The 25857-nt window shown below is 45.3% G+C and overlaps 1 protein-coding gene across 3 annotated transcripts in view; it reads right to left on the minus strand.

Moving 5' to 3' along the window:
- dhx30 (DEAH (Asp-Glu-Ala-His) box helicase 30) overlaps positions 1–22019 on the minus strand; it is a 61257-nt gene extending 39238 nt beyond the window's left edge. The window contains exons 1-7 of one of the 3 annotated variants that reach the window (XM_055664739.1): positions 21769–22019; positions 18711–18838; positions 13824–13934; positions 11493–11698; positions 6188–6308; positions 4565–4714; positions 1510–1662 (exon numbers count right to left, since the gene is read on the minus strand). In XM_055664739.1, the coding sequence (XP_055520714.1) occupies positions 1510–1662; positions 4565–4714; positions 6188–6308; positions 11493–11698; positions 13824–13934; positions 18711–18838; positions 21769–22000 (1101 nt within the window). In that variant the 5' untranslated portion in view covers positions 22001–22019. Of the gene's footprint in view, positions 1–1509; positions 1663–4564; positions 4715–6187; positions 6312–11492; positions 11699–13823; positions 13955–18710; positions 18839–21768 lie in introns of those variants that run through there. The other 2 variants (XM_055664738.1, XM_055664741.1) reach the window with 2 other exon arrangements.
- Positions 22020–25857: the final 3838 nt, after the last annotated feature.

Consider the following 25857-nt stretch of genomic DNA (forward strand, 5'->3'; position numbering starts at 1 on the left):
CATATTTCACCCTTTCCTGTCAGATTACAGAACCTGATTCTTCACTCATCACCTCCCAGTCTCTGCTGCAATCTGTCAGCTGCGAGGAAGAGGTACAAAAGTAGGTGTCAACTCCTGATCAACTCCTGGATTCCAAACTAACGCATTTGGATTCTGAGGTGAATTTGCAGTTTTGGATTGAGTGTAATTACAGACGGGTCATCAGTCCTGGAGCACAGAGCCCATGCTGACCAAGTTGCCCCACCTACACGTCGCATTTGGCCCATATACCCCGCACTTCTAAATGTTGCCCGTGAATTTAAATCTGTGACTCATGGATATCAATCCTCCATCCTGCGGAAACAGCTGCTTGATCAGGTCATAAGTGATGGGAGTAGAATTGGGCCATTTGGCCCATCAAGTCTACTTCGCTATTCAACCATAGCTGATGTATCTCTCCCTCCTAACACCATTCTCCCCATAACTTCTGATACCTGTACAAATCAAAAATCTATCTACCTCTGCCTTAAAAATATCCACTGACTTGGTCCACTCTCTGACAAAAGAAATTTCACCTCATCTCCTTCCCAAAAGAACGTCCTTTAATTCTGAGGCTATGATCCCTAGTCCAAGACTCTCCCACTAGTGGAAACATCCAAGCCTTTCACTATTCTGTATGTTTCATTGAGCTGTCCCCCCTCATTCTTCTAAACTCCAGCGAGTACAGACCCAGTGCTGACATACGCTCATCATAGGTTAACCTACTCACTCCTGGGATCATTCTTGTAAACCTCCTCGGGACGCTCTCCAGAGCCAGCACATCATTCGTCAGATATGGTGCCCAAAATTGCTCACAATATTTCAAATGCTTCTCAGTTACTCTTCCAAAATGATAGGGAAAATCAGCAGGCAGAGCTGCTGCCTCACAGAGCCAAACATCCTGACTTCGAATGCTGTCTGTGTGAAGTCTGAACCTTCTCCCCGTGACCACGCGGGACTCCTCCGGGTGCTCCGCTTTCCTCCCACCATCCCAAAGACGTGCGAGATTGTAGGTTAAACCAGCATCTGCAGTTCTTTCCTACACTAAATGGCCTCTGTAATTTGCACTTAGGAAGCAGATGCGAAAGTGGGATCACTCTTCTTCTTTCGTGTCCATCTTCCATGTTTCAAATGTTGACATCGCTGTTGGGAAAAGTGGGATAACACAGAACTAGTGTGAATGGGTGATCAATGGTCAGCGTGGACTTGGTGGGCCATTGGGGCAGTGTCCATGCAGTCTAAACGAAACTCCAATTTTTTTTTAAACAGGTTTAAAGAAAGTGTTCCTATAACCTTCAATGCTGCAAGCAGAATAACCCAGTATCTTTGAAGCACTCCACAGTCTAAAAACATGTCTGTTATGATTTTAACATATGGTATGGAAATAACTATGCTATGGTGAAACAAGTTTCTTTGCAAAGAGCTTTCTTTTAAACAGTAGGCTGGTTTATCAAATACTACTATTGTATAAGGAAGACTGCTTTTACTGACTTGGTCCAGATACTGTTGGATTCGTTGCTGGAGGTGCTTGGGGATTTCCAGCCTGGTTGGTCTTCGTTCCTGTTCACTCAGCTCTTTTATTGCAGCCAGGTTGTACATGGCGTGGGTCAGTGGGTGGTTTTTCTGGTTCAGCAAGCCCAGATCCTGCCAAGGAGACAAAGATTAAACACTTTGAACACTTTGTAGATGCCCTATTTGTGGCGACACTGTATACTTTGGCATGCATAACAAATATTTTTACTGTGACACGTCTCATGTGTTAACAAAGTATCCTTTATTCATTCAAGATACATAAACGTCAAGTCTAATTAACCCAGAACATTGTGCTCAGTTTTAAGTTCAACACGGTGTAAAAGGAATAAACAATTGACAATAGGTGCAGGAGTAGGCCATTTGGCCCTTCGAGCCAGCACCGCCATTCAATGTGATCATGGCTGATCATCCCCAATCAGTTCCCTGTCCTGACGTCTCCCCATATCCCCTGACTCCGCTATCTTCAAGAGCCCTATCTAGCTCTCGAAAGTATCCAAAGAACCGGCCTCCACCACCCTCTGAGGCAGAGAATTCCACAGACTCACAACTCTCGGTGGGAATAATGAATCACACAGCTTTGAAACAGGTCCTTAGACCCAATTTTCCCACGACAACATGCCAGTCTACACTCGTCCCACCTGCCTACACTTGGCCTATAACCCTCTTAACCTATCCTATCAATGCACGTGTCCAAATGTCGCTTAAATGTTACGATAGTACCTGCCTACCCATTGTGTAAAAAAGCTACCCTTCAGGATCCTATTAAATCTTTGGCCCCCTCACTTTAAAACTATGTCCTCTGGTTCTCTATTCGCAGACTCTGTGAATTTACCCTATCTATTTGTCTCATGATCTTATACACCTCTGTATGATCACCCCACATCCTCCTGCACTCCAAGGAATAAAGCTCTAGCCTGCTCAACCTCGCCCTGTTGCTCAGGCCCTCGAGTCCTGGCAACATCCTCATAAAGGACTGTATGGATCTTTAGAATCTAAATTTAAATTCAATTCCAGTCCCAAAACATTGCCTGTCCAATCCCTCCAAAGATGCTGCCTGACCCGCTGAATTTCGCTTGCATCTTGTGATTTGCTTATGGAATACAAGGTATGATTTCAATGTCTGATGACTTTTTACTAATTTTACTAATTCAGAATCCTAGTTCTGTTCCATTCAACAAAAGCCCTTAGGGAGGCCACAGGACTCCTTGCCTGATAAAAATAAACTGTATCTCGGCTGCCGTAGGGGACTGAGATGCATGGTTGGGACAACTAGTGGGAAATTTTGGCTGCAACTCAAAGCTTTTGATGTCACAAGGCAGGGAGAATATCGGCCTGTATCTAACCCATGCTGGACCAACACTGGGAGTTTACACAATATCCAATCTATCAAGCATCTTCACTACCAATGTTTGATGGATCAGTGCACTGACCCATCCTATCAGAGCTAGAAAGCGCTCCTGACCTACCATCTACGTCATTTTAGGACCTCGGATTATCTTTTATCCAACTATACTGGACTTTGTCTTGCACAATACATTATTCCTTTTATCCTGCATCTCTACACACTGTGGATGGCTTGATGGTAATCATGTATGAAGGTAAACACAAAATGCTGGAGTAACTCATCGGGACAGGCAGCATCTTTAGATAGAAGGAATGGGTGACATTTCGGGTCGAGACCCTTCTTCAGACATTCCACAAAGCTACGATAGCACGAAACAAAAAGCTTTTCACTGTACCTCGGTACACGTGACAATAAACTAACATGAACTGAACTAAACTAGAAAACGTTAATGTAGAAGCCAAGAACCGCAGATGCTGATTTATACCCAAAGATAAATTATACATAGATCCGAAGAGGGATAAATCCCATTGTTATTAGAAAAAGGCCAAATTCTTTCTCAGAACATGTTTAATAGCATGGCCATCCCTTAAACTCCTTGATATGACAATGTGCTGGAGTAATTCAGCAGGTCAGGCCCAGCAAAAACAGAAAATCTGGAGAAAGGAGGCCTCACATGTGTGGGGCAATGATTCTCCAGTTTAACTTGGGTCAGAACCTGGTAGAGCTGCTACCTCACAGAGAGCTGAAACCCGGGTAGATCCTGGGGGGGCTGGGTGGAATTTGGGTGACCCCGTGGGGGGCTTATACATTGTGGTCGGGAGTGAGAAAGTGGGGTAACAAACTAGTTTGCAAACGATAGACATGTGCAGGGTGTTTTGGGCTTACAATATTCTGACCTAGAAATTTTCATCAAAAGACTACATGTAGTTTCAATAAGGGGTATTGCCTGGAACAGGCATTAGCAAAAAGGGGTTGGTTAGATTGTTTTCTCTAGAGAGGAGGTGAGAGATAGGTACAGTAATAGACAGATCTGGAGTAACTCAGAAAAGCATATAAGATTGTTAAGGGCTCTCAACCCGGACCTACGCCTGGAGGCAGGAAACATGTTCTCGATGTTGGGGGAGTCCAGAACCAGGGGGCCACAGTTTAAGAATAAGGAGTAAGCCATTTAAGCCGTAAGAACGGAGACAAGGAAACAGTTTTTCTCACAGAGAGTGGTGTGGTGAGTCGGTGGAATTCTCTGCCTCAGAAGCAGTGGAGGCAGGTTCTCTGGATGCTTTCAAGAGAGCTAGATAGGGCTCTTAAAAATAGCGGAGTCAGGGGATATGGGGAGAAGGCAGGAACAGGGTACTGATTGGGGATGATCAGCCATGATCACATTGAATGACGGTGCTGGCTCAAAGGGCCAAATGGCCTACTCCTGCACCTATTGTCTATTGTCGCCTATCCATGTTCTCCAGAGATGTTACCTGACTTACTGAGTTACTCCAGTACTTTTTTTAGTGAATCGGTACCTGCAGTTCCTTGTGACTACGACTATGGATCAGCTGCAAGCTGTAGAGTAATAAGAGTTTTGAGAGCTGACTACACACCGTGTGGCTACTCAGCTGGTAGAAGATACTTCTGATATCAACAGACACAAGACTCAACACAGCAAGTTGCAATCACCTTCAGCTTCTTACAGGCTAGAGCCGCTGCTCTCCGCTCTGCCTCAGTTTTCCGACGACCACTTGCGATAAAGGTCATCGGGGTTGGCCACTGCACCTCGAGCCGACAGACCTTCACCGAATTACCATCCGTGGAATATTTCAGATAATCCTGAGGGAACACATTTACATTAGATCTCCATTTATCAGAGCAGATCGCAAATCATATTGTAAACGCAGAAACAAGACTGCTGGAAACGCCAGGAGAACACAAATACACCTTCTTGCAGTGCATGTGGAGAGGATGTTTCCACCAGTGGGAGCGTCTAGGACCAGAGGGCACAGCCTCAGAATTAACGCAACGTTTCTTTAGGAAGATGAGGAGGAATTTCTTTAGTCAGAGGGCGGTGAATCTGTGGAATTATTTGCCACAGGAGGCTGTGGTCACCAAGACAATGGATATTTTTAAGACAGTGATAGATGGATTCTTGATTAGTACGGGTGTCGGGGGTTATGGGGAAAAGGCAGAATGGGGTTGAGAGGGAGAGATGGATCAGCCATGATTAAATGGCGGAGTAGACTTGATGGGCTGAGTCGCCTAATTCTGCTCCTGTCACTTATGACCTTATCCTCTTGTGGGTTCATGCATGCAATGACATGGGAAGGTGTTGTGTGGCCGGCGAGCGTTTTTACTTGGCACGGACATTATGGCCCAAAGGGCCTGTTCTTGCGCTATATTGCTCCATGAAACTAAACTGGCAGAGCTCGGGTACCAGAATGCGGCTGGGGAAAAGACGATTAAGGTACAAGAAAGAATGGGAGGTGTAGATCGCACTAGAGTCATAGTGTCATATATCACAGGCCTTTGGACCAACTCAAGATGGCCCTTTTGCCTATGTTTGGCCCATTTCCTTCTAAGCATTTTCTATTCCGTATCTTCCCTATCCCGCCTGCAACTGGTCCAAAACGCCGCAGCGAGACTTCCTGACGGGCACCCGAAAAAGGAACCACATCACCCCGATCCTGGCCTCTCTCCACTGGCTCCCTGTGCGGTTCCGTATACATTTCAAGACCCTCCTCTATGTCTACAAAGCCCTCAATGGGTTTGCCCCCTCCTACATTAAAAGTCTTCTCATCCACCTTTCCACCTCCAGGAGCCTCAGATCGGCCGACTTGGGTCTGCTGAATATCCCACGGTCTAGGCATAAGCTCAGGGGCGACCGCGCCTTTGCGGTTGCAGCTCCTAGACTGTGGAACAGCATCCCCCTTCCCATCAGAACTGCCCCCTCCATCGACTCCTTTAAGTCAAGACTAAAATCTTATCTATACTCCCAAGCCTTTCCTGAAATACACTGTGTGAGGGCTATATGTATATATGTATGTAGTTTGTTTGTTTATACTAATCTTATAACAAATGTAAAGCACTTTGGCCAATGAGAGTTGTTTTTTAAATGTGCTATATAAATAAATGTGACTTGACTTGACTATTCATGAGCCTGTCCAAAAGTCCTTTAAACATTGCAATTGTATCTGCCTCCACTGCCAGATTGTGCCATAGACCCACCACCCTGTGTGAAAAAGATGCCCCTCCATTTTATTCCATGCTGTATCTCTGAACTAGTGGAAATTATTCCATTTTACTCACTGTGGTAGTGGAGGAGGTTGTTGCTATCTGTATGACCTTCGACAAAAGGTTCTTGGGCTCGGGGAACTGGGTGAGAGCAGTCATTGCAATGGAGTCATCAGGCATGGTCCCTTGCCCTCTTCTGCTGAAATGTATAGTGTAAAATCAACGTCAGCACTGACCCACACGAGCAGCAGGTAAAGGGAGAGAAGCACGCGACCAGACTCTGGTTCTACAGAGCCGTGAATATTGTAAACACCGCATACAAACACAAATCATGTTCTAGAACAATCCTACAGGGTGATGGCAAAATGAGACTTTGTGAAGTCATGGCAGCGGTTCTGATGTAACGATTATGCTGTCACAGAGGGAACTAATATCAAGGGGTGGGGTCCAAGGTCCGTCCCAAGCACCCTGCACAGTCTTTAGAGATATAGCGCAGAAACAGGCCCTTCGGCCCACCAAGTCTACAAGACCAGCGATCACCTCGTGCACTAGCAATACACACTAGGGAAATTTATAAGGTCATATGGTCATAGGTAATATGGAGCAGAAACAGCCCATTCGGCCCATCAAGTCCACTCCGCCATATCTATCTCACCATGGCTGACGGTCTTCTATCTTCCACCCATCCTCTGACACCCTCATTCTCCACGCCCACACTCTATCCAAGCCCTTCTATTCCCCCCCCCTCATAAACTCCTGATAAACCCATAAGTTACTATTCAAGAATTTTGTATCCACTCTCTCTGCTTTAAAAAATATTGTCTCCAACTATAATGGTCTCTGAAGTAGTTGTCACCATGTATCTACTCCATTGACAAACCTGCAGACTCCACCCCAACTACTTCTGTGGCAAAGAATTCCACAGATTCGGCCCTTCTAGTCCGTGCCGACCATCCTAGTCCCATGACATCATCCAGACCAGAAACCATCCTTTTCCCGTCCATATAACCCATTTTATTTTTAAATGCCTTTCACCATTCGGAAGCTCATCCACACAGTTTCAAAAGAGGTCCCCCCCATGTTACCCCTAAACTTCTGTCGCAAACTCCAGCGAGTAATCAGGCCCAGTGTCATCAAACATCATTTTAAAGACATCTATCAAGTCCCCCCTTAACCTTCTGCACTCCAAAGAATAAAGCACTAACTTGTTCAACCTTTCTCTGTAACTTAGTTGCTGAAACCCAGGCAACATTCTAGTAAATCTCCTCTGTACTCTCTCTATTTTGTTGACATCCTCCCTATACTTAGGCGACCAAAATTGTACTTCCACGTCCATGCTTACATCCCAAATACTCAATGTCTGATTTATAAAGGCCAGCACACCAAAAGCTTTCTTTACCACCCTATCTACATGAGATTCCACTCTGAAGTGCACAGTTGTTCACCTGCACCAGCCCTGCCAGAGGGTGACGTAAGCTGCCAGAGGAGGTAGCTGAGGCAGGAACTATAACCACATTTAAAATACATTTAGGCAGGTACATGGATAAGACAGGTTTAGAGGGACACGAGCCAAACACAAGCAGGTGGGACCAGTGTAGATGGGTCATGCTGGTCGGCATGGGCAAGTTGAGCCGGCTGTATGACTTTATAATTCTAACAGTTGGTAGGGGTATTAGACCAGTTACTGCCAGGGAGGAGAGCTGTGCACCGTGTCTTCATAAACCACGGAGCCGCAATGCTCACGTGGGACTCATATCCTCACAATAGAAATCTTTGACACTGACAAATCTGTACATTCCTGTGAAGTAGTCATCCAATTACTTTCAAACGTAAGTAGGCCAACAAAAAATAAGATGCGGATGTCACAAAGCTGGGTGGCAGTGTGGGCTGCGAGGGGAATGCTATGAGGCTGCAGGGTGACTTGGACAGGTTGGGTGAGTGGGCAGAAGCATGACAGATGCAGTATAATGTGGATATATGTGAGATCCACTTTGGTGGCAAGAAAAAGGCAGATTATTATCTGAATGGTGTCAGGTTAGGAAAAGCAGAGGTGCAACGAGACCTGGGTATCCTTGTACATCAGTCACTAAAAGTAAGCATGCAGGTAAGCATGAAAGAAAGCTAATGGTATGTTGGCCTTCATAGCGAGAGGATTTGAGTTTAGGAGCAAGGAGGTCCTACTGCCGTTGTACAAGGTCCTGGTGAAACCACACCTGGAGAATTGTGTGCAGTTTTGGTCTCCTAATTTGAGGAAGGACATTCTTGCTATTGAAGGAGTGCAGCGTAGGTTCACCAGGTTAATTCCCGGGATAGCGGGACTGACATATGTTGAAAGAATGGATCGACTGGGCTTACATTCACTGGAATTTAGAAGGATGAGAGGATATCTTATATATATAAATTCTTAAGGGATTGGACAGGCCAGATGCAGGAAAAATGTTCCCGATGTTGGGGGACCAGAGGTCAGAGTTTAAGAATAAGAGGTTCAGGACTGAGAAGAGGAAAAACATTTTCACCCAGAGAGTTGTGACTCTGTGGAATTCTCTGCCACAGAAGGCAGTGAAGGCCAATTCACTGGATGTATTCAAGAGAGTTAGATATTGCTCATAGGGCTAATGGAATCAAGAGATATGGGGAAAAAGCAGAAACCGGGTACTGATTCTGGATGATGAGCCATGATCATGTTGAATGGCGGTGCTGGCTTGAAGGGCCGAATGGTCGACTCCTGCACCTATGTTCTATGTTTTTATTCTATACTAGACCAAGTGCAGACCCGTTGGCTCAAAGGGCCGAATGGCCTACTCCTGCACCTACTTTCTATGTTTCTAAATGTAAACAAAATAAAATTGCAATAGAACAAGAAACTGCAGATGCTGATTTGCACAATAGGCCACAAAGTCAGCGGGTCAGGCAGCATCTCTGGAGAACACGGATAGGTGACATCAGGTCAGATACTCTTCTTCATACTTTGGATGCAGGAATACATAGGCAGGAGGTCCATAGGTTAGCAATGACCTATGTTATTTTCTCTTTGATTTTTCATCAATTCATCAGACATTGTGGATTCACTCAAAGCACACACGCTTTTCGAGCTGTCATTTCATTAGTGTTGAAGGAGAATTACATTTATTCCAAATGAAACAAAGCTGTTTTACATAGGAAGGATCTGCAGACGCTGGTTTAAACTGAAGATAAGACACAAAAAGCATCTCCGGAGAAAAGGAATATGTGACATTTCGGGTCGAGACCCTTCTTCAGACTGAGAGTCAGGGAAAAGGTAAGCGAGAGATATAGACAGTGATTTAGAGACAAATAGAACAAGTGAATGAAAGATATGCAAAAAAAGTAACAATGATAAAGGAAACAGGCCATTGTTAGCTGTGTGTTAGGTGAGAACGAGTACAATGAGACTCAACAAGACGACTTTGAAGCTGGTACGCCTTGGGTGGGGGAGAGATAGAGAGGGAGGGAATGCAGGGGTTACTTGAAGTTTGAGAAATCAATATTGTAAGCTACCCAATAAAAATATGAGGTGTTGTTCCTCCAATTTGCGCTGGGCCTCACTCTGACAATGAAGGAGGCCCAGGACAGGACGGTCAGTGTGGGAGCGAGGTCTTTTTCCTGGTGACCAGGCTATTATTTGTGTGACCCCTGATCTTCTTGGTGTTAGAGGACACAGGTTGGGGAGGTACTGTCACAAAAGCCCACCTCAGTAAATTTGGTAGATAGCAATCTTATAGCAGCCATTGTATGTCAGTGGTTTAAATGTTTCAGCTGGATGATGGGGTGCTAATCAAGAGACCTGGTTTGTCCTAGTTGTGGGATATACAATCCTCCAGGCAAATGGATGGCTCTCCATAATGCTCTTGATTTGTGCCTTCAAATGTTCGAGGAACAGAATTAGAACATTCAGCCCTTCAAGTCTACTCCGCCATTCAATCATGGTTGATCTATCATTCCCTATCAACCCCAATTCTCCTCCCTTTGCCCATGTCCCCTGACATGCTTACTAATCAGGAATCTGTCAATCTCCACCATAAAAATATCCACTGACTTGGCCTCCACAGCCATCTGTGGCAATGAATTCCACAGTGCGAGTGTGGCAACCTTCGGGACACAAGGAATGGAGTAAGATCGAGTAGACACACAGAGTCTCTTGCCCCAGAGTAGGGGAATCGAGAATCAGAGGATATAGTATTAAGGTGAAGGGGAAAAGATTTAATAGGAATTTGAGGGGTAACATCTTCACACAAAGGGTGGTGGGTGTATGGAACGAGCTGTCAGAGGAGGTAGTTGAAGCCGGGACTATCCCAACATTTAAGAAACAGTGCGACAGGTATATGGATATGACAGTTTTGGAGGGACAATCACAGGTAGGACTAGTGTAGCTGGGTCATGTTGGCCGGTGTGGGCCAAGTTGGGCCGAAGTGCCTTTCCACACTGTATCACTATAACTCACTGCAGAAAATCCAGTCTCTTACCCACTCTTGTAACCAAACTATTTACGGTCCAGTTGTGATTTTGGTCAATAATGACTCCTAGAATGCTGATGGTCAGGCACTCAGCATTGCAAATGCATTGGATATAAAAGGTATGTGATGAGCTTCCTCTCAGAGGCCATTGCCCACCAATCCCCTGGTGCTTTTAACTAGTTCTCTGCTAACATATTAAGTTATTTACACTTTTTTTTCTCTTTCAGTTTGGATTATATCCTCAAGTCTCCACAACAGAAGCTGAATTCAGGACATTCCACCTCAGGGAAAATAGTGCTCCCACTGAAAATATGATTTTCATCTCTTAGTGATATCTCACCTTCCTCTGAGTAACTGCAGCTAATACAAGTTGTCACCTTTATGGACTCTTCCTCACAGCCCTTACTCTCCCTTTGGAATAGATAGATGGAATTTTGAACCCAGGGTAGGGGAATCAAGAGCCATTGGATGTAGGTTACGGTTGGAGGGGCTAGATTTAATAGCATCCTGACGAGCAACGTTTTCACACAAAGGGAGTATGGAATGAACCACCTGAGGAAGTAGTTGAGGCAGGTACAGTAATAATTACAAGACATTTGGACAGGTACACGGATAGGAAAGGTTTCGTGGGATATGGGCTAAATATGGGCAAGTAGGATTGACTTAGATGGGCCATCTGGGTCGTCATGGACAGGTTGCCCGATGGGCCTGTTTCTGTGCTCTGTGCCTGGTCCAACTACTTACGGTCAAATCGTGAAATATGGCAATTAAATGTGGTGAAAGGCATGGAATCAAAAAGCGACTGCAAAACAATCATCCACATCATTCTTGAAACATAATCACAATGTGGCTCTTCAGGCAGATAACACTCAAATGCAAAAACAGGTTAAAACAACCATCATTATGACCTTGATAAAGGCTTGTCATGGGGAGCTTTGTCTGCGAGTGAGAGGAAGTCTGTACAGTCCAATATTCCTTCTTCCACCATCTCATCCACCTCTTCACTTTCCTCCATCAGACCCACGTGTGGTCGTCCGTCAGCAAACTTTGCCGCAAGTTGCTCGTATTCTTGAGCTCGGAAGAGCTGGTTCTTTGGTCCAAGAAGGCCCCATTGCTGTCAAAACACAACCAGAAAGTGCACAGTCTTAAAAACAATTGTGTGCAATTAAAAACATTTATCGTGTGCAATTCTCGCAGTCGTAGTGTGGAAACAGGCCCTTCGGCCCAACTTGGCAACACCGGCCAACATGTCCCAGCTACACTAGTCCCAACTGCCTGTGTTTGGTCCCTATCCCTCCAAACCATTCCTATCCATGTACCTATCTAACTGTTTCTTAAACGTTGGTATAGTTCCTGCCTCCACTGCCTCCTCTGGCAGCTTGTTCCATAAACCCCCCCCCCCCCCCCCCCCCCCCCACCGTTATGTGAAAAGGTTACCCCTCAGAATCCCATTGAATATTTTCCCCATTACTTTAAACCTTTGTCCACTGGTCCTTGATGCACCTACTCTGGGCAAGATACTGTCCCTACCCAGTCTACCCCTCTCATGATTTTATACACCTCTATAAGGTCACCCCTCAGCCTCCTGTGCTCCAAGGAAGAGTTCCAGCCTGCTCAACCTCTCCCTGCAGCTCAAACCATCTAGTCCTGGCAACAGACTCTGCTCATCCTATTACCTATTACAAGTACAGTGCCCTCCTTAATATTTGGGACAAAGACCCATCATTTATTTATTTGCCTCTGTACTCCACAATATGACATTTGTAATAGAAAAAATCACATGTGGTTAAAGTGCACATTGTCAGATTTTAATAAGGGTATTTTTATACATTTTGGTTTCACCATGTAGAAATGACAGCAGTGTTTATACATAGTCCCCCATTTCAGGGCACCATAATGTTTGGGACACAGCAATGTAATGAAAATGAAAGCAGTCATGTTTTGTATTTTGTTGCATATCCTTTCCATGCAATGACTGCTTGAAGTCTGCGATTCATGGACATCACCAGTTGCTGGGTGTCTTCTCTGGTGATGCTCTGCCAGGCCTGTATTGCAGCCACCTTTAGCTTATGCTTGTTTTGGGGGGCAAGTATGCCGGTATGGAAAAATCACTGGAGGGCATAACTTTAAGGGGCAATATTTAAAGGAGATGTGTGGGGTAATTTTGTTTTACAGTGGGTGGTGAGTGCTTTGAACACGCTGCCTGGTGCGGTGGTTGAAGCAGATACAATAGTGGCATGTAAAAGACTTTTGAATAGATACATGGATATGCAGGGAATGGAGCGATATGGGTGAAGTGCAGGTAGATAAGTGATGTTCTTGGCATCATGTTCTCCAGACATTGTGGTCCAAAGGGCCTATTCTTGTCCTGTACCTGACCCAAAATGTCACCCATTTATTTTCTCCAGAGATGCTGCCTGATCTGCTGAGTTACCTCAGCCTTTTGTGTCTGTCCCCATGAATGAATGCTTGGGCATTGATTTTTGACTTTATCGCAGCCCTCTTATCCTGTGATAAGGAGCCAAATTCACCTATTCACCTCTAGCCCATTGGACTTTGTCTCTGGAACTGATGCGCTACAATGCTGAGAACTATACTCTGCACTCTGTATCTTCCCCTTTGCTCTACCTACCTATTGGTACGCGAGTCTGACTTAATTATATTATCTATGTTTATGAAGGAACTGCAGACGCTGGAAAAATCGAAGGTAGATAAAAATGCTGGAGAAACTCAGAGGGTGAGGCAGCATCTATGGAGCAAAGGAAAAGGTGGCGTTTCGGGTCTCGACCCAAAACGTCACCTTTTCCTTCGCTCCATAGATGCTGCCTCACCCGCTGGGTTTCTCCAGCATTTTTATCTACCTTTAATTATATTATAGACAAAAGATGCAGGGGTAGGCCATTCGGCCCTTCGAGCCAGCACCGCCATTCAATGTGATCAATGTGATCTGCCATTCAATGTGATTATTATCTAATCTGTTTGGACAGTATGCAAAATAAAGCATTTCACTGTACCTCAGTATACGTACAATCACAAACATCATCCTTTCACAGGGATAAGAAAGCAACAAGAAACTTGTTTAGAAATTGCAGCAAAACATCTCACTTTAACTCATCAGGAAGCTTGCTGCAGCTCCTCATCTGAGATACCTACAGATCCAAGGAAGGCAAACTGAAGTATTGCATCTCTCTGCCCAAACTGTAAGAATTCATTGGATTCAATAAGCAATACAATCATACCTTGAATATTCCACAGGCAACAGCTGCAGCATGCCTCTCTGCTTCAACCTTCTTCGCACCGTATCCCTTTATCACCAGTTTTCTTGGCCAAGATAGGTATAGGAGAGTTTTCTTTGCAAAGAAAGAGAAAGCTGTAAAGTTCCAAAGTAAATCATAGGATCGAGTCACAAATAGCTTGCAAAAGATTCCAGTGGACTGCCTGGCAATGTTATAAAATATTATACAGTCAATATTGCTGAGAACAAACACAGTCCCTGTCCTAACAGCGGTAGAGCTACCGCCTTACAGCGCTGGAGACCCGGATTCGATCCCGATTACAGGCGCTTGTCTGTACGGTGTTTGTACGTTCTCTCTGTGCCCTGTGTGGGTTTTCTCCGAGATCTTCAGTTTCCTCCCACACTCCAAAGACGTACAGGTATGTAGGTAAACTGGCTTTGTGTAAATGTAAAATTATTCCCAGTGTGTGTAGGGTAGTGTTAGTGTACGAGGATCGTCAGTCGGTGCGGACTTGGTGGGCCGAAGGGCCTGTTTCCGCGCTGTATCTCTAAACTTAACTAGCTCTGAGGAGACTCGGATTGCTGTGAGTGGGAAGTTGATAAACATTGGCTTCACAATGCACTACTTTGATGCAATCTGGGATTACTATTTATATTTCTTGATATGAACACATTGACTTTGGTAACCTTAAGTATGATTTCCAATTTTACATCAAATTTAGGAGTGTGGTTAATATTAAGTGCAGTAAGAAAATACTGAATGACAATGATAAATTTGTTTAATGAACAAGATATTGACAAATTATGTTTTTCAATGTAGTTAATTGATATATTTTGATATGAGGATTAAGGAGTCAACATATTTAGACATGAGAGATACAATGTGGAAACAGGACCTTCAGCGCACCAAGTGTATGACAATTGCACTGTACTTTTGCACTTTCTACATACTAGGGACAGTTTACAATTTACTGAAGCCAATTAACCTACAAACATGTACGTCTTTGGAGTGTGGGAGGAAACAGTCAATGGGAGACCGTAAAAATTCCATACAGACAGCACCCGCAGTCTGGATCGAGCCCAGGTCGCTCGCACTGTAAGGCAGCAACTCTACATCTGCGCCACGATCCCGCCTTATTTCTTAGAAAGTAAGAGTTTGAATGGGTGGAAATGCAGATTGACCAGAGGATATCAATATGTGTAGGAATGAACTGTATATGCTGGCTTAAACCGAAGATAGACACAAAATGCTGGATTAGCTCAGCGGGACAGGCAACATCTCTGGAGAGAAAGAATGGGTGAAGTTTCGGGTCCCTAATATACAAGTATACTGAAGATACCCAGCTAGGAATGGACAATATTTGATAATCAGCAAGAGGAATCTTTGCCCATGTTTGACCAAATGCTATGAGACTTCATGGATTCAATTAGAGAACTTTGAGGTAGACACAAAATACTGGAGTAACTCAGCGAGACAGGCAGCATCTCTGGAGAGAAAGAATGAGTGACGTTTCGGGTCGAGACCCTTCTTCAGACTGAAGGGTCTCAACCCACCTCTCCCGCTGAGTTACTCCAGCATTTTACCTACCTTCGATTTAAACCAGCATCTGCAGTTCTTTCCTACATAGAGAATTTCAAGGACTATTTCCTCCTGCCAGCAACTCTGGGGTGTGTCCTGCTGGTGAGCAGGATTGTACACAGGGATCGGAATGGAGAAATCTCGCACATAGATATATTGGGCATCATTTGGCAACTATTTGCTCTAACTGCGTTTATTACTGGTCTTTTTACGTCTGACTATCTCAAACCCCAATTTAATAAAATGCGCAAAATTGGAAATCCCAATTTTAATTCCAGGGTCTAATTCATGACTAAATATTGATAACAATAGACAATAGGTGCAGTAGGCCATTTGGCCCTTCGAGCCAGCATCGCCATTCAATGTGATCATGGCTGATCATCCCCAATCAGTACCCCGTTCCTGCCTTCTCTCCATATCCCTCCATATCCCCTTCTCTCCATATCTTTAAGAGCCCTATCTAGCTCTCTCTTGAAAGTATCCAGAGAACCTGCCTCCATCGCCCTCTGACGCAGAAAATTCCACAGACTCACCACTTTGTGAGAAAAAGTGTTTCCTCGTCTCCGTTCTAAATGGCTTACTCCTTATTCTCAAACCGTGGCCTCTGGTTCTGGACTCCCCCAACATCTGGAACATGTTTCCTGCCTCTAATGTGTCCAAGCCCTTAACAATCTTGTATGTTTCAATGAGATCCCTTCTCATTCTTCTAAACTCCAGAGTATACAAGCCCAGCTGCTCCATTCTCTCAGCATATGACAGTCCCGCCATCCCGAGAATTAACCGTGTAAACCTACGCTGCACTACCTCAATAGCAAGAATGTCCTTCCTCAAATTAGGGAACCAAAACTGCACACAATACTCCAGGTGTGGTCTCACTAGGGCTCTGTACAACTGCAGACGGACAGCAAGGACAGCAGATAACAGCAGTGTTCCATAACTGATCTTTGTGGAACACCTCCCAATTTCTTCCATAGTGAATAGTTACCCTTACTCTTGCTCTGCTTTCTGCCTTGAAGGCAGCTAGCAATCCACTCTGCCACTTATTTCCTGACTAGACAGAATATAACACTTGTAATTGTCTGCTATGGTGTATCTTATCAGAAGTCGCCTGAAATCCAAGGCAAGTCACATCCACTGCATTGACAATGTCAACTTTCACTGTTGCCTGTTTTAAAAAAATTCAGAAAAGTTCAGACAAGATTTTGAAATCCATGCTGATTATTCTTTTTGTTCATTTATATACTTAAGGGATGTGGACATAGCTGAATGCTAATAACTGCTCTTTTGGCTCGCATATGAAGAACCGTAAAAATGGAGAGCCAAGGAACTCCAGTTGCTGGTTGATAGACAAAAGGACAGAAGGTGCTGGAGTAACTCAGTGGGTCAGGTACCGTCTCTGGAGAACATGTTGCAGGTGACAATTCAGGTCGAGACCCGAAACATCCTGTTACAAAGAACAGTAATTTGGGGAAAGCCTCATGTCAGCATCTGTGGAATAGTGACCAGAAGGACCTCAGGCTCTCAATGGAGATACATAATTGAATGAGGTCGTACAACGGTTCAATAGCTCATACTTGTGCTTCACAACTCCATCCAGATCCCCCACATTCTCCCTGTGACCACATGGCTTTCTCCACACTCATTCACACATCCAAGAATGGCCTACTCCTGCACCTCTGGTGTATTGTCTAAGACATGCTGGCAGCTTAACTATTCTTCCCTTCGCCCCACCATGATGCACACCCATCCCCCCCCCCCTTCCCCCCTTCCACCTATATACCTTCCTCCAGTTGCACATTTCAAGCCTTAGCACTTCTCTCCTTATTTTACTTTTTTGTCTCCTTTTCATCTCTAGCCATTGTCCACCCATCTGCCAATCAAACCTCCCCTCGCCTGTATCCACCCATCAATAGACAATAGGTGCAGGAGTAGGCCATTTGGCCCTTCGAGCCAGCACCACCCCCTCCCTTTCCAGCTTTCTCCCCATTAAATCAGTCTGAAGAAGGGTTCAGACCACATCACCTATTTAAATTCTCCAGAGATGCTGCCTGACCTGCCAAGTTATTCCAGCACTTTATGTTCAATGCACGATTCCAGCTTCTGCAGTTCCTTGTGTTTACTGTAAATTACACCTGATATGGTGGGTGTAGAGCAGTGGTTCCCAACGTGGGGCGTACGCCCCACAGGGGGGCAATTTGATTTTTAAGGGGGGCAATTGAGCGCGACTGAGGAGGTCTGGGTCCAAATTTTCGATTTTTATTTTTTTGGATTTTCCATCAGGTAAACATATGTAGTTTATGTTTCAGATGATATTTTGAGTAAATAATTTTTTGAGGGTAAAAAGGGTCTTTATTGTGTAGTTATTACATAATCCAAGGTATTGGTGTTTTAAGCTTCTTCAGCTGAAACGGAGTTCACTTTTTAAATGATAAGAATCATATATCACCACATGGGGGGGGGGCATCAGGATTTTAGAGGTGATTAGGTGGGGCATTGCCAAAAAAAGGTTGGGAACCACTGGTGTAGAGGGTGGAGTAGACGGGCAGAAACAAAATAGGTTACAGGTAAAGTTAGAAGGGGGAAAGCATATATTCAACGGGCTGAATGGCTGCCTTATATGTCGTACTGAAATATTTAAAAATAAGAAATACTGCTGATAGACCATACAGTGCCAGAGACCCACGATCGATCCTGACCTTGGGTGATGTGGCTGTGTGGAGTTTGCACGTTCTGCCTGTGACCTCGTGGGTTTACTCTGGGCGCTCCAGGTTCCCCCCACATCCTAAAAACGGCGGATTTGTAAATTAACTGGCCTCTAGTGTGTAAGGAGTGGATGCAAAAGGGGGATAACATAGAACCAGTGTGAATGGGTTTGCATGGACTTGAGGGGCTGAAGAGCCTATATCCACGCTGTATTTCTCTAAACAAGTATTCAAGGTAATTTGCCTCTGCTAAACAACACCCCTGAAGGTGCAAACATCAGCTTAATGCAAACCCAAGCAAGAGTAACACAGACCTATGTATTGCATGCCCAGTAACCCAGGTATCAGTGATGTAGGAAGGAACTGAAGATGCTGGTTTAAACCGAAGATAGACACAAAATGCTGGAGTAACTCAGCGGGACAGGCAGCATCACTGGAAAGAAGGAATGGATGATATTTCGGGTCGAGACCCTTCCTCAGACTCCCAGGTATCAATGAAATGGATGCAGAGCTGGGTGTGTGGAATCAAAGGGGATCCGAAGATCCTACCCAGAGATCGACCAAATATAATTTAGATTACAATGGAAATAAAGATGGAAGAAAACCTTACTTTAGTAGGTCCTTGGAACGATTTGTAGACAATGCGATCCTTCACATCAGAAAGTTTCAGAGCTCGCTGCATAACCTGAGTCAGCAGGTCTTTAGGCTGTGGAAACTCTTGGAGTAGAGTCTGTAAATCTGAACAACAAACTCAATGTTAGCATTCATCAGCAAGATCTCAAACCTAAAGCTGGGACTGGGGGGCAGCGTGGGGAGGGCGTATGGGTGGAGGATCAACTTCTTAGAAACATAGAAACAGAAAAATAGGTGCAGGAGGCCATTTGGCCCTTCGACCCAGCACCGCCATACAATATGTCATGGCTGACCATCTAAAATCAGTACCCCGTTTTTTCTCCATATCGATTCCTTCAGCCCAAAGAGCTAAATCTAACTATCCTTTTCTTCCTTTTCCCGTAATGTTTACAGGGATTCAAATCAATAACCTCTTGGTCATTATGCAAATTGTGACCATACCCTTTGAGGGTGGCACAGTGACGCAGCGGTAGAGTTGCTGCACCAGAGGCCTGGGTTCGATCCTGACTTCGGGTGCTGTCTTTACGGAGTTTGTATGTTCTACCTGTGACCGCGTAAGTTTTCTCCGGGTGCTCTGGTTTCCTCCTGCACCCCAAAGACCTAATGCTAATAATACTAATCTAACTAATTTAAACTAGTTTAAACAAATGAAACTTAAGAAACTAGCTAATTTAAACTATCTAAACGATCTACACTAAACTAAATTAAACTAGCTAAATTGATCTAACTAAATTAAACAAACTATACCAGCAAACTTAAACAAACTAAATTAGACAATAGATGCGGGAGTAGGCCATTCGGCCCTTCGAGCCAGCACCGCCATTCAATGTGATCATGGCTGATCACCCACAATCAGTACCCCATTCCTGCCTTCTCCCCATATCCCTTGACTCCGCTATCTTTAAGAGCTCTATCTAACACTCTTTTAAAAGCATCCAGAGAATCGGCCTTCAGTGCCTTCTGAGGCAGAGAATTCCACAGATTCACAATTCTCTGGGTGAAAAAGTATTTCCTCATCTCCGTTCTAAATGCGTTCGTAAACTTCTGGACTCCCCCAACATCGGGAACATGTTTCCTGTAGCGTGTCCAATCCCTGTTGCCAAGCAATGCCTTCTGGTGTGCAAGCGGTGAATGTCAGGTATGCACTTACTATTGCTGCCAGTACAGTCTTCTGTCCCAGCACCAGGACTCCATGCTGACTAGTTCCACCCCAGGCTGTCTGTCCCACGGGGAGGGGGGGAGGGGTGCCGGTGCAGCGCAGTTAGTGATTCTGGGACGGAGCAGACTGTTCCCAACTCTGCTGCAGCTGACGGAGACGTTGCCGGGTTTTCGTCCGCTTGTGTCCGCTGCCCGGAGCCACGGCCCCGCTCCACCCGGCCCCGTGTGTGGGCGCTGCTGACCCACAACCCGTGACAGTGCGGCCGCACAGGAGGAGATGGGGCGGAGGGAGGCCGTGGCCGGCAAGTGCTGACCCCGGGGGGAGAGTGGGGGCTGTCCCGAGGGATGCGCTCCTTCAGCCGCTTACAACTTGGTGCTTGGGTTTGGAGCAAAGATACTAGAGCATTTGGTTCAGAGCGCTCAGTCACCCTAATTTTTTTAATGATTTTTTTTATGATACTGCCTGTAAGGGAAATTCATTTCGTTGTCTCAAATTGAGACAATGACAATAAATTTGAATACAAGAATACAATACTCCACAATTATTTACAGCACAGAAATTGATTATTTCGGCGTTTTTTAACAGGTAAGAAAGTATGCGTTTCATGTGTTAACAGTGTATGCCGGAGGCTGCCATGTCCTCCACAAGGATTGAGCTGCTCCGTGCGTCACACCCTTTGACCCGATGACCTTATGTGCAACCCCCCCCCCCCCTATATGTTTCAATACGTTCCGATCCATTCCCACGTCGGAGTCAGATCATGCCGGCGAGAGGGCCTGTACATCGGTGACTGCGGAGGGTTCAAAGGCCCCGACCACGGGTTGGCAAAGAGGAAGATGACCGCGCTTTTGCGGTTGCAGCACCTAGACTGTGGAACAGCATCCCTCTTCTCATCAGAACTGCCCCCTCCATCGACTCCTTCAAGTCTAGACTTAAAACCTATTTCTACTCACAAGCGTTTCTTGAGGTCCTCTGAGGGAGCGCTGTATGTATGTATTTATGTATGTATTATTAGATCTATGTACCATTGCATGTTGCACGTTAGTACCTGCATTGATGCAAAGCACTTTGGTCAACGAGAGTTGTTATTAAATGTGCTATAGAAATAAAATTGACTTGACTTGACTTTATTGCCTTCCCTCACAGTGGGAAATGTTGATTTCACTGTGTGGAGATGTTCATGTTAAATTCTATCGTGTATTGTGTTCTCTTTATTTGTATGGGACAATAAATGTAACTTGAAGAGTGAACACTACTCAACAATGTACCTCGGTGACTACCAATCACCCCCCCCCCCCTCCTCCCACTATGTCTGTACGCATGTAAATAGATTTATTTATTGAAATCATATTCTATGTCGCTCTTCCAGGGAGATGCTAACTGCATTTCGTTGTCTCTGTATTGTACACTGCACAATGACAAATAAAGTTGCACTTTACCAGTTTATTTATTCATGTGTGTATATATTTATATCATGGTATATGGACACACTGATCTGTTTTGTAGTAAATGCCTACTATTTTCTGTGTGCTTAAGCAAAGCAAGAATTTCATTGTCCTATACAGGGACACATGATAATAAATTCACTTGAACTTGAAGTTGAATCTGAAGATCCCCTCTCATCTTTCTAAATGTCAGTGTATACAAGCCCAGCCGCTCCATCATGACAGTCCCGCCATCCCTGGGAATTAACCTTGTGAACCTACGCTAAATGAACAAAACTAACTAAATTAAACTAGCTAACAAACTATCTACTTTAAAATCTCATCAAGGTACGCCTACTTCAGTTCCTAACCTAAATTAGACTAACGTAACCGTGTTGTGAGTGAGTGAGCTAGGCCGGTGCCGGTGCCGGACACGCTGCCTGCCTGCCTACCTGCCGCCTCCTGCTCCACCCGCCGCCGCGGCCGCTGCTCCTGCTCCTGCTCCTGCTCCTGCTCCGCCCGCACGCTCGCCGTGTGCTCCAGGCGCTCCCCGGCTGCAGCCCGGCCGCCGCCCCGCGCTGTCCGCCCGGCCCAGGTCCATGTCAAGCTCCATGGCCAGGGCCCGGCCCCGAGGAACCGCAGCCTCCCGGCCCAGACGCACAGCGTCGCTCCTGCCGCCGCCATCTTGGCTCCAACCGCCTCCACGGACCGACGGACAATCTCCCCCCGCGCGCGCTCCCACAGGGCGTCCTGCGCCGCCTCTAGTGGTGGGATGCTGCAACACAAGGATCACCCAGCCTCGTCCTGCGCCGCCTCTAGTGGTGGGATGCTGCAACACAAGGATCACCCAGCCTCGTCCTGCGCCGCCTCTAGTGGTGGGATGCTGCAACACAGGGATCACCCAGCCTCGTCCTGCGCCGCCTCTAGTGGTGGGATGCTGCAACACAAGGATCACCCAGCCTCGTCCTGTCCTCCAGAGATGTGTAGGAATAGAAGGAACTGCAGATGCTGGTTGACCAAGGACTAGAGGTCACAGCCTCAGAGTTAAAGGACGTTCTTTTTGGAAGGAGATGAGTAAAGATTTTTTTTTTTTAGTCAGAGGGTGGTTTGCATCTGTGGAATTATTGCTGTACCGTTGTTCAGAAGGGACTGTGGAGGCCAAACGTCAGTGGATATTTTTTTGGAAGCAGAGATAGATAGATTTTTGTGTTCAAGAAGGAATCTGCAGATGCTGGAAAACAGAAGGTACACAAAAATGCTGGAGAAACTCAAAGCGGGTGCAGCAGCATCTATGGAACGAAGGAAATAGGCAACGTTTCGGGCCGAAACCCTTCTTCAGACTGGAGAAACCCTTCTTCAGACTGGAGAAACCCTTCTTCAGTCTAAAGAAGGGTTTCGGCCCGAAACGTTGCCTATTTCCTTTGCTCCATAGATGCTGCTGCACCCGCTGAGTTTCTCCAGCATTTTTGTGTACCTATAGATAGATTCTTGATTAGTACTGGTGCCAGGGGTTATGGGGAAAAGGCAGGAGAATGGGGTTAGGAGGGAGAGATAGATCTGCCATGATTGAATGGCAGAGTAGACTTGATGGGCCGAGTAAGACTTGATGGGCTGAGTTAGATAGAGCTCTCAGTGCTAGTGGAATCAAGGGATATGGGGAGAAGGCAGGCACGGGTTATTGATTGGGGACGATCAGCCATGATCGCAATGAATGGCGTTGCTGGATCGAAGGGCCGAATGGCCTCCTCCTGCACCTATTTTTTATGTTTCTATGAATGGCCTAATTCTACTCCTATCACTTATGACACCAAGGATACACACAAAATGTTGGAGTCAGACCCCGACAGTCCTTTCAAGTTAGGCTGAGGTTCATTTGCATCTCCTCCAACCTCATCTGCTGTATCCGTTGTTCAAGATGTGGACTCTTATATCTCGGCGAGACCAAACGTAGACTGGACGATCGTTTAGCTGAAAACCTTTGCTCAGTCCGCCTGGACCAACCTGGTCTCCCAGTTGCAAACATTTGAATTCCCCTTCCCATTCCCACTGACCTTTCTGTCCTAGGTCTCCTCCATTGTCAAATGTATATTGGAGGAGCAGCACCTCATATTTTGCTTGGGCAGCTTACAACCCAGCGGTATGAATATTGATTTCCCTAACTTCAAGTAACCCCTGCACTCTGTCTCTCTCCATCCCTCCCCCACCCAAGTCGTACCAGCTTCAAAATCGTCTTGTTGAGTCTTACTGTCTTTACTCGTTCTCACCCAGCAAACAGCTAACAATGGCCTGTTTCCTTTCTCATTGTTACTTTTTTGCATATCTTTCATTCATTTGTTCCATATCTCTCAAAATTACTGTCTATATCTCATTTCTCTTTCCCCTGACTCTCAGTCTGAAGAAGGGTCTCGACCCAAAACGTCACCTATTACTTTTTTTCCAGAGATGCTGCCTGTCCCGGTGAGTTACTCCAGCATTTTATGTCTCTCCACTCTTAAATCTTTAAATATCTTGCACTAAAGGTTATACCCTTTAACCTGTATCTCTACACTGTGGACAGCTTGATTAAAATCATGTATATATAGTCTTTTCGCTGACTGGACAGCATGCAATAAAGAAGCTTTTCACTGTACCTCGGTACACGTGACAATATTAAACAAAACTAAACTACTGTTTCCAAGCTTTATCTTTCAAATAATCAATTCAAGTTGATTGGCACAAAATGCTGGAGTAACTCAGCGGGTCAGGCAGCATGCTGTAGTGAAAGTGATGTTTCGGGTTGAGACTGTTCTTCAGACGGAGAATCAGGGGAGAGGGAAACACAGAGGTATGGAAGGACTCTTCCCCGATTCTCAGTCTGAAGAAGTGTTTCGACTCGAAACATCACCCATTCCTTTTCTCTGGTGATGCTGTCTGGCCCACTGAGTTACTCCAGCATTTTGAGTCTCTCCTCTAGAGAAGCTGCTTGACCTGCTCTACTGGAAGCATGCTAATCCCATTTACCTGCGTTAACCTGTAAAGGCTTTCCTTCGATACCTCAGTTGGTAGATCAGAGGACTGTCGTGGAAACATAGTCATCCTTAGGTCTCTGGTTCAATTCCGGCTTGAAGGAGTTGCTCACCTTTAGTGCGGCACGGTGGTGCTGGGGTAGTTGCTGCCTTACAGCCTTTGCAGCGCCAGAGACCCGGGTTCCATCCCAACCTCGGATGCTGTCTGTACAGTTTGCACGTTCTCCCCGTGATGGTGGGTTTTCTCAGAGATCTTCGGTTTCCTCCCACACTCCAAAGACATACAGGTTTGTAGGTTAATTGGCCTGGTATAAGTGTAATTTCCCCCCAGTGTGTGTAGGATAGTGCTAATGTGCAGGGATCATTGGTCGGTGCAGACTGTGGGCTGTAGGGATTGTTTCTGCACTGTATCTCTAAACTAAACTAAATCCCTATACTTTTCAAGATTCAAGAGAGTTTATTGTCATGTGTCCCTGATAGGACAATGACATTCTTGCTTTGCTTCAGCACAACAGAGCAAGAATTTCATTGTCCTATCAGGGACACATGACAATAAACTCTCTTGAAAAGTACAGGGATTTAGTTTAGTTTAGTTTAGAGATACAGTGCAGAAACAGGCACTACTTTTCCTATCCTTCTCGAAAATGGTATCTGCCTCTACCACCTCTGGCAGCCCATTCTAAATAACCACCATCCTCTGTGTGGAATCTCCTGTGTTGGAAGGAAATGCAGATGTTGGTTTAAACCAAAGACAGACACAAAAAGCTCAGCAGTCCAGACAGCATCTTTGCATAAATACCTCAAAGGATGAGGTTACAGAGTACTTAGTTCACAGTGAAATAGGCCGAAGACAGCATGGCTTTGTGAAGGGGAGGTGTGTTGCCTGACAAATTTACTGCAATTCTTTGAAGTGGTAAATAGAAGGACAGACAAAGGAGTGGAAGTAGATGTTGTTTACCTGGATTATCAGAAAGCCATTGATAAGGTGCACACTAAGGAAGATGAGAGCCCATGGTATCAAAGGGCAGATACTAGGCTCCAGAGTAGGTTTACAAGAATGATCCCAGGAATGAGTAGGTTCACATATGATGAGTGTTTGACGGCACTGGGCCTGTACTCGCTGGGGAGCCTGTCACAGTGAGTTATTCCAGAATTTTGCGTCTATTTTCTTCCCAGCTGTTATCAGGCAATTGGACCATCCTATCACCAACTAGAGAGTGGACGTGAACTACTATCTGTAGACCCTTGGACTATCTTTAATCGGACTTTATCTTCCACCAAAGATTATCATGTATCTGTATACTGGATGGCTCGATTGTAATCATGTCGAGTCTTCCTGCTGACTGGTTAGCACAACACAAAAGCTTTTCACTGTATCTCCATACACGTGACAATAAACTAAACCAAACTAAAATAACTGTCTCAGGATGAGGGGTCAGTCAATTGGGACTGAGATGAGAATCCTCTTTAATTTCAAGGTTTCATCAGATCTTTGAAATTCTGTCCAGGACATTTGTGGTTGTTGAAGATATTCGA

This window comes from Leucoraja erinacea, chromosome 43 (assembly GCF_028641065.1).
Source record: "Leucoraja erinacea ecotype New England chromosome 43, Leri_hhj_1, whole genome shotgun sequence".
In the NCBI taxonomy this organism is placed as follows: Eukaryota; Metazoa; Chordata; class Chondrichthyes; order Rajiformes; family Rajidae; genus Leucoraja; species Leucoraja erinaceus.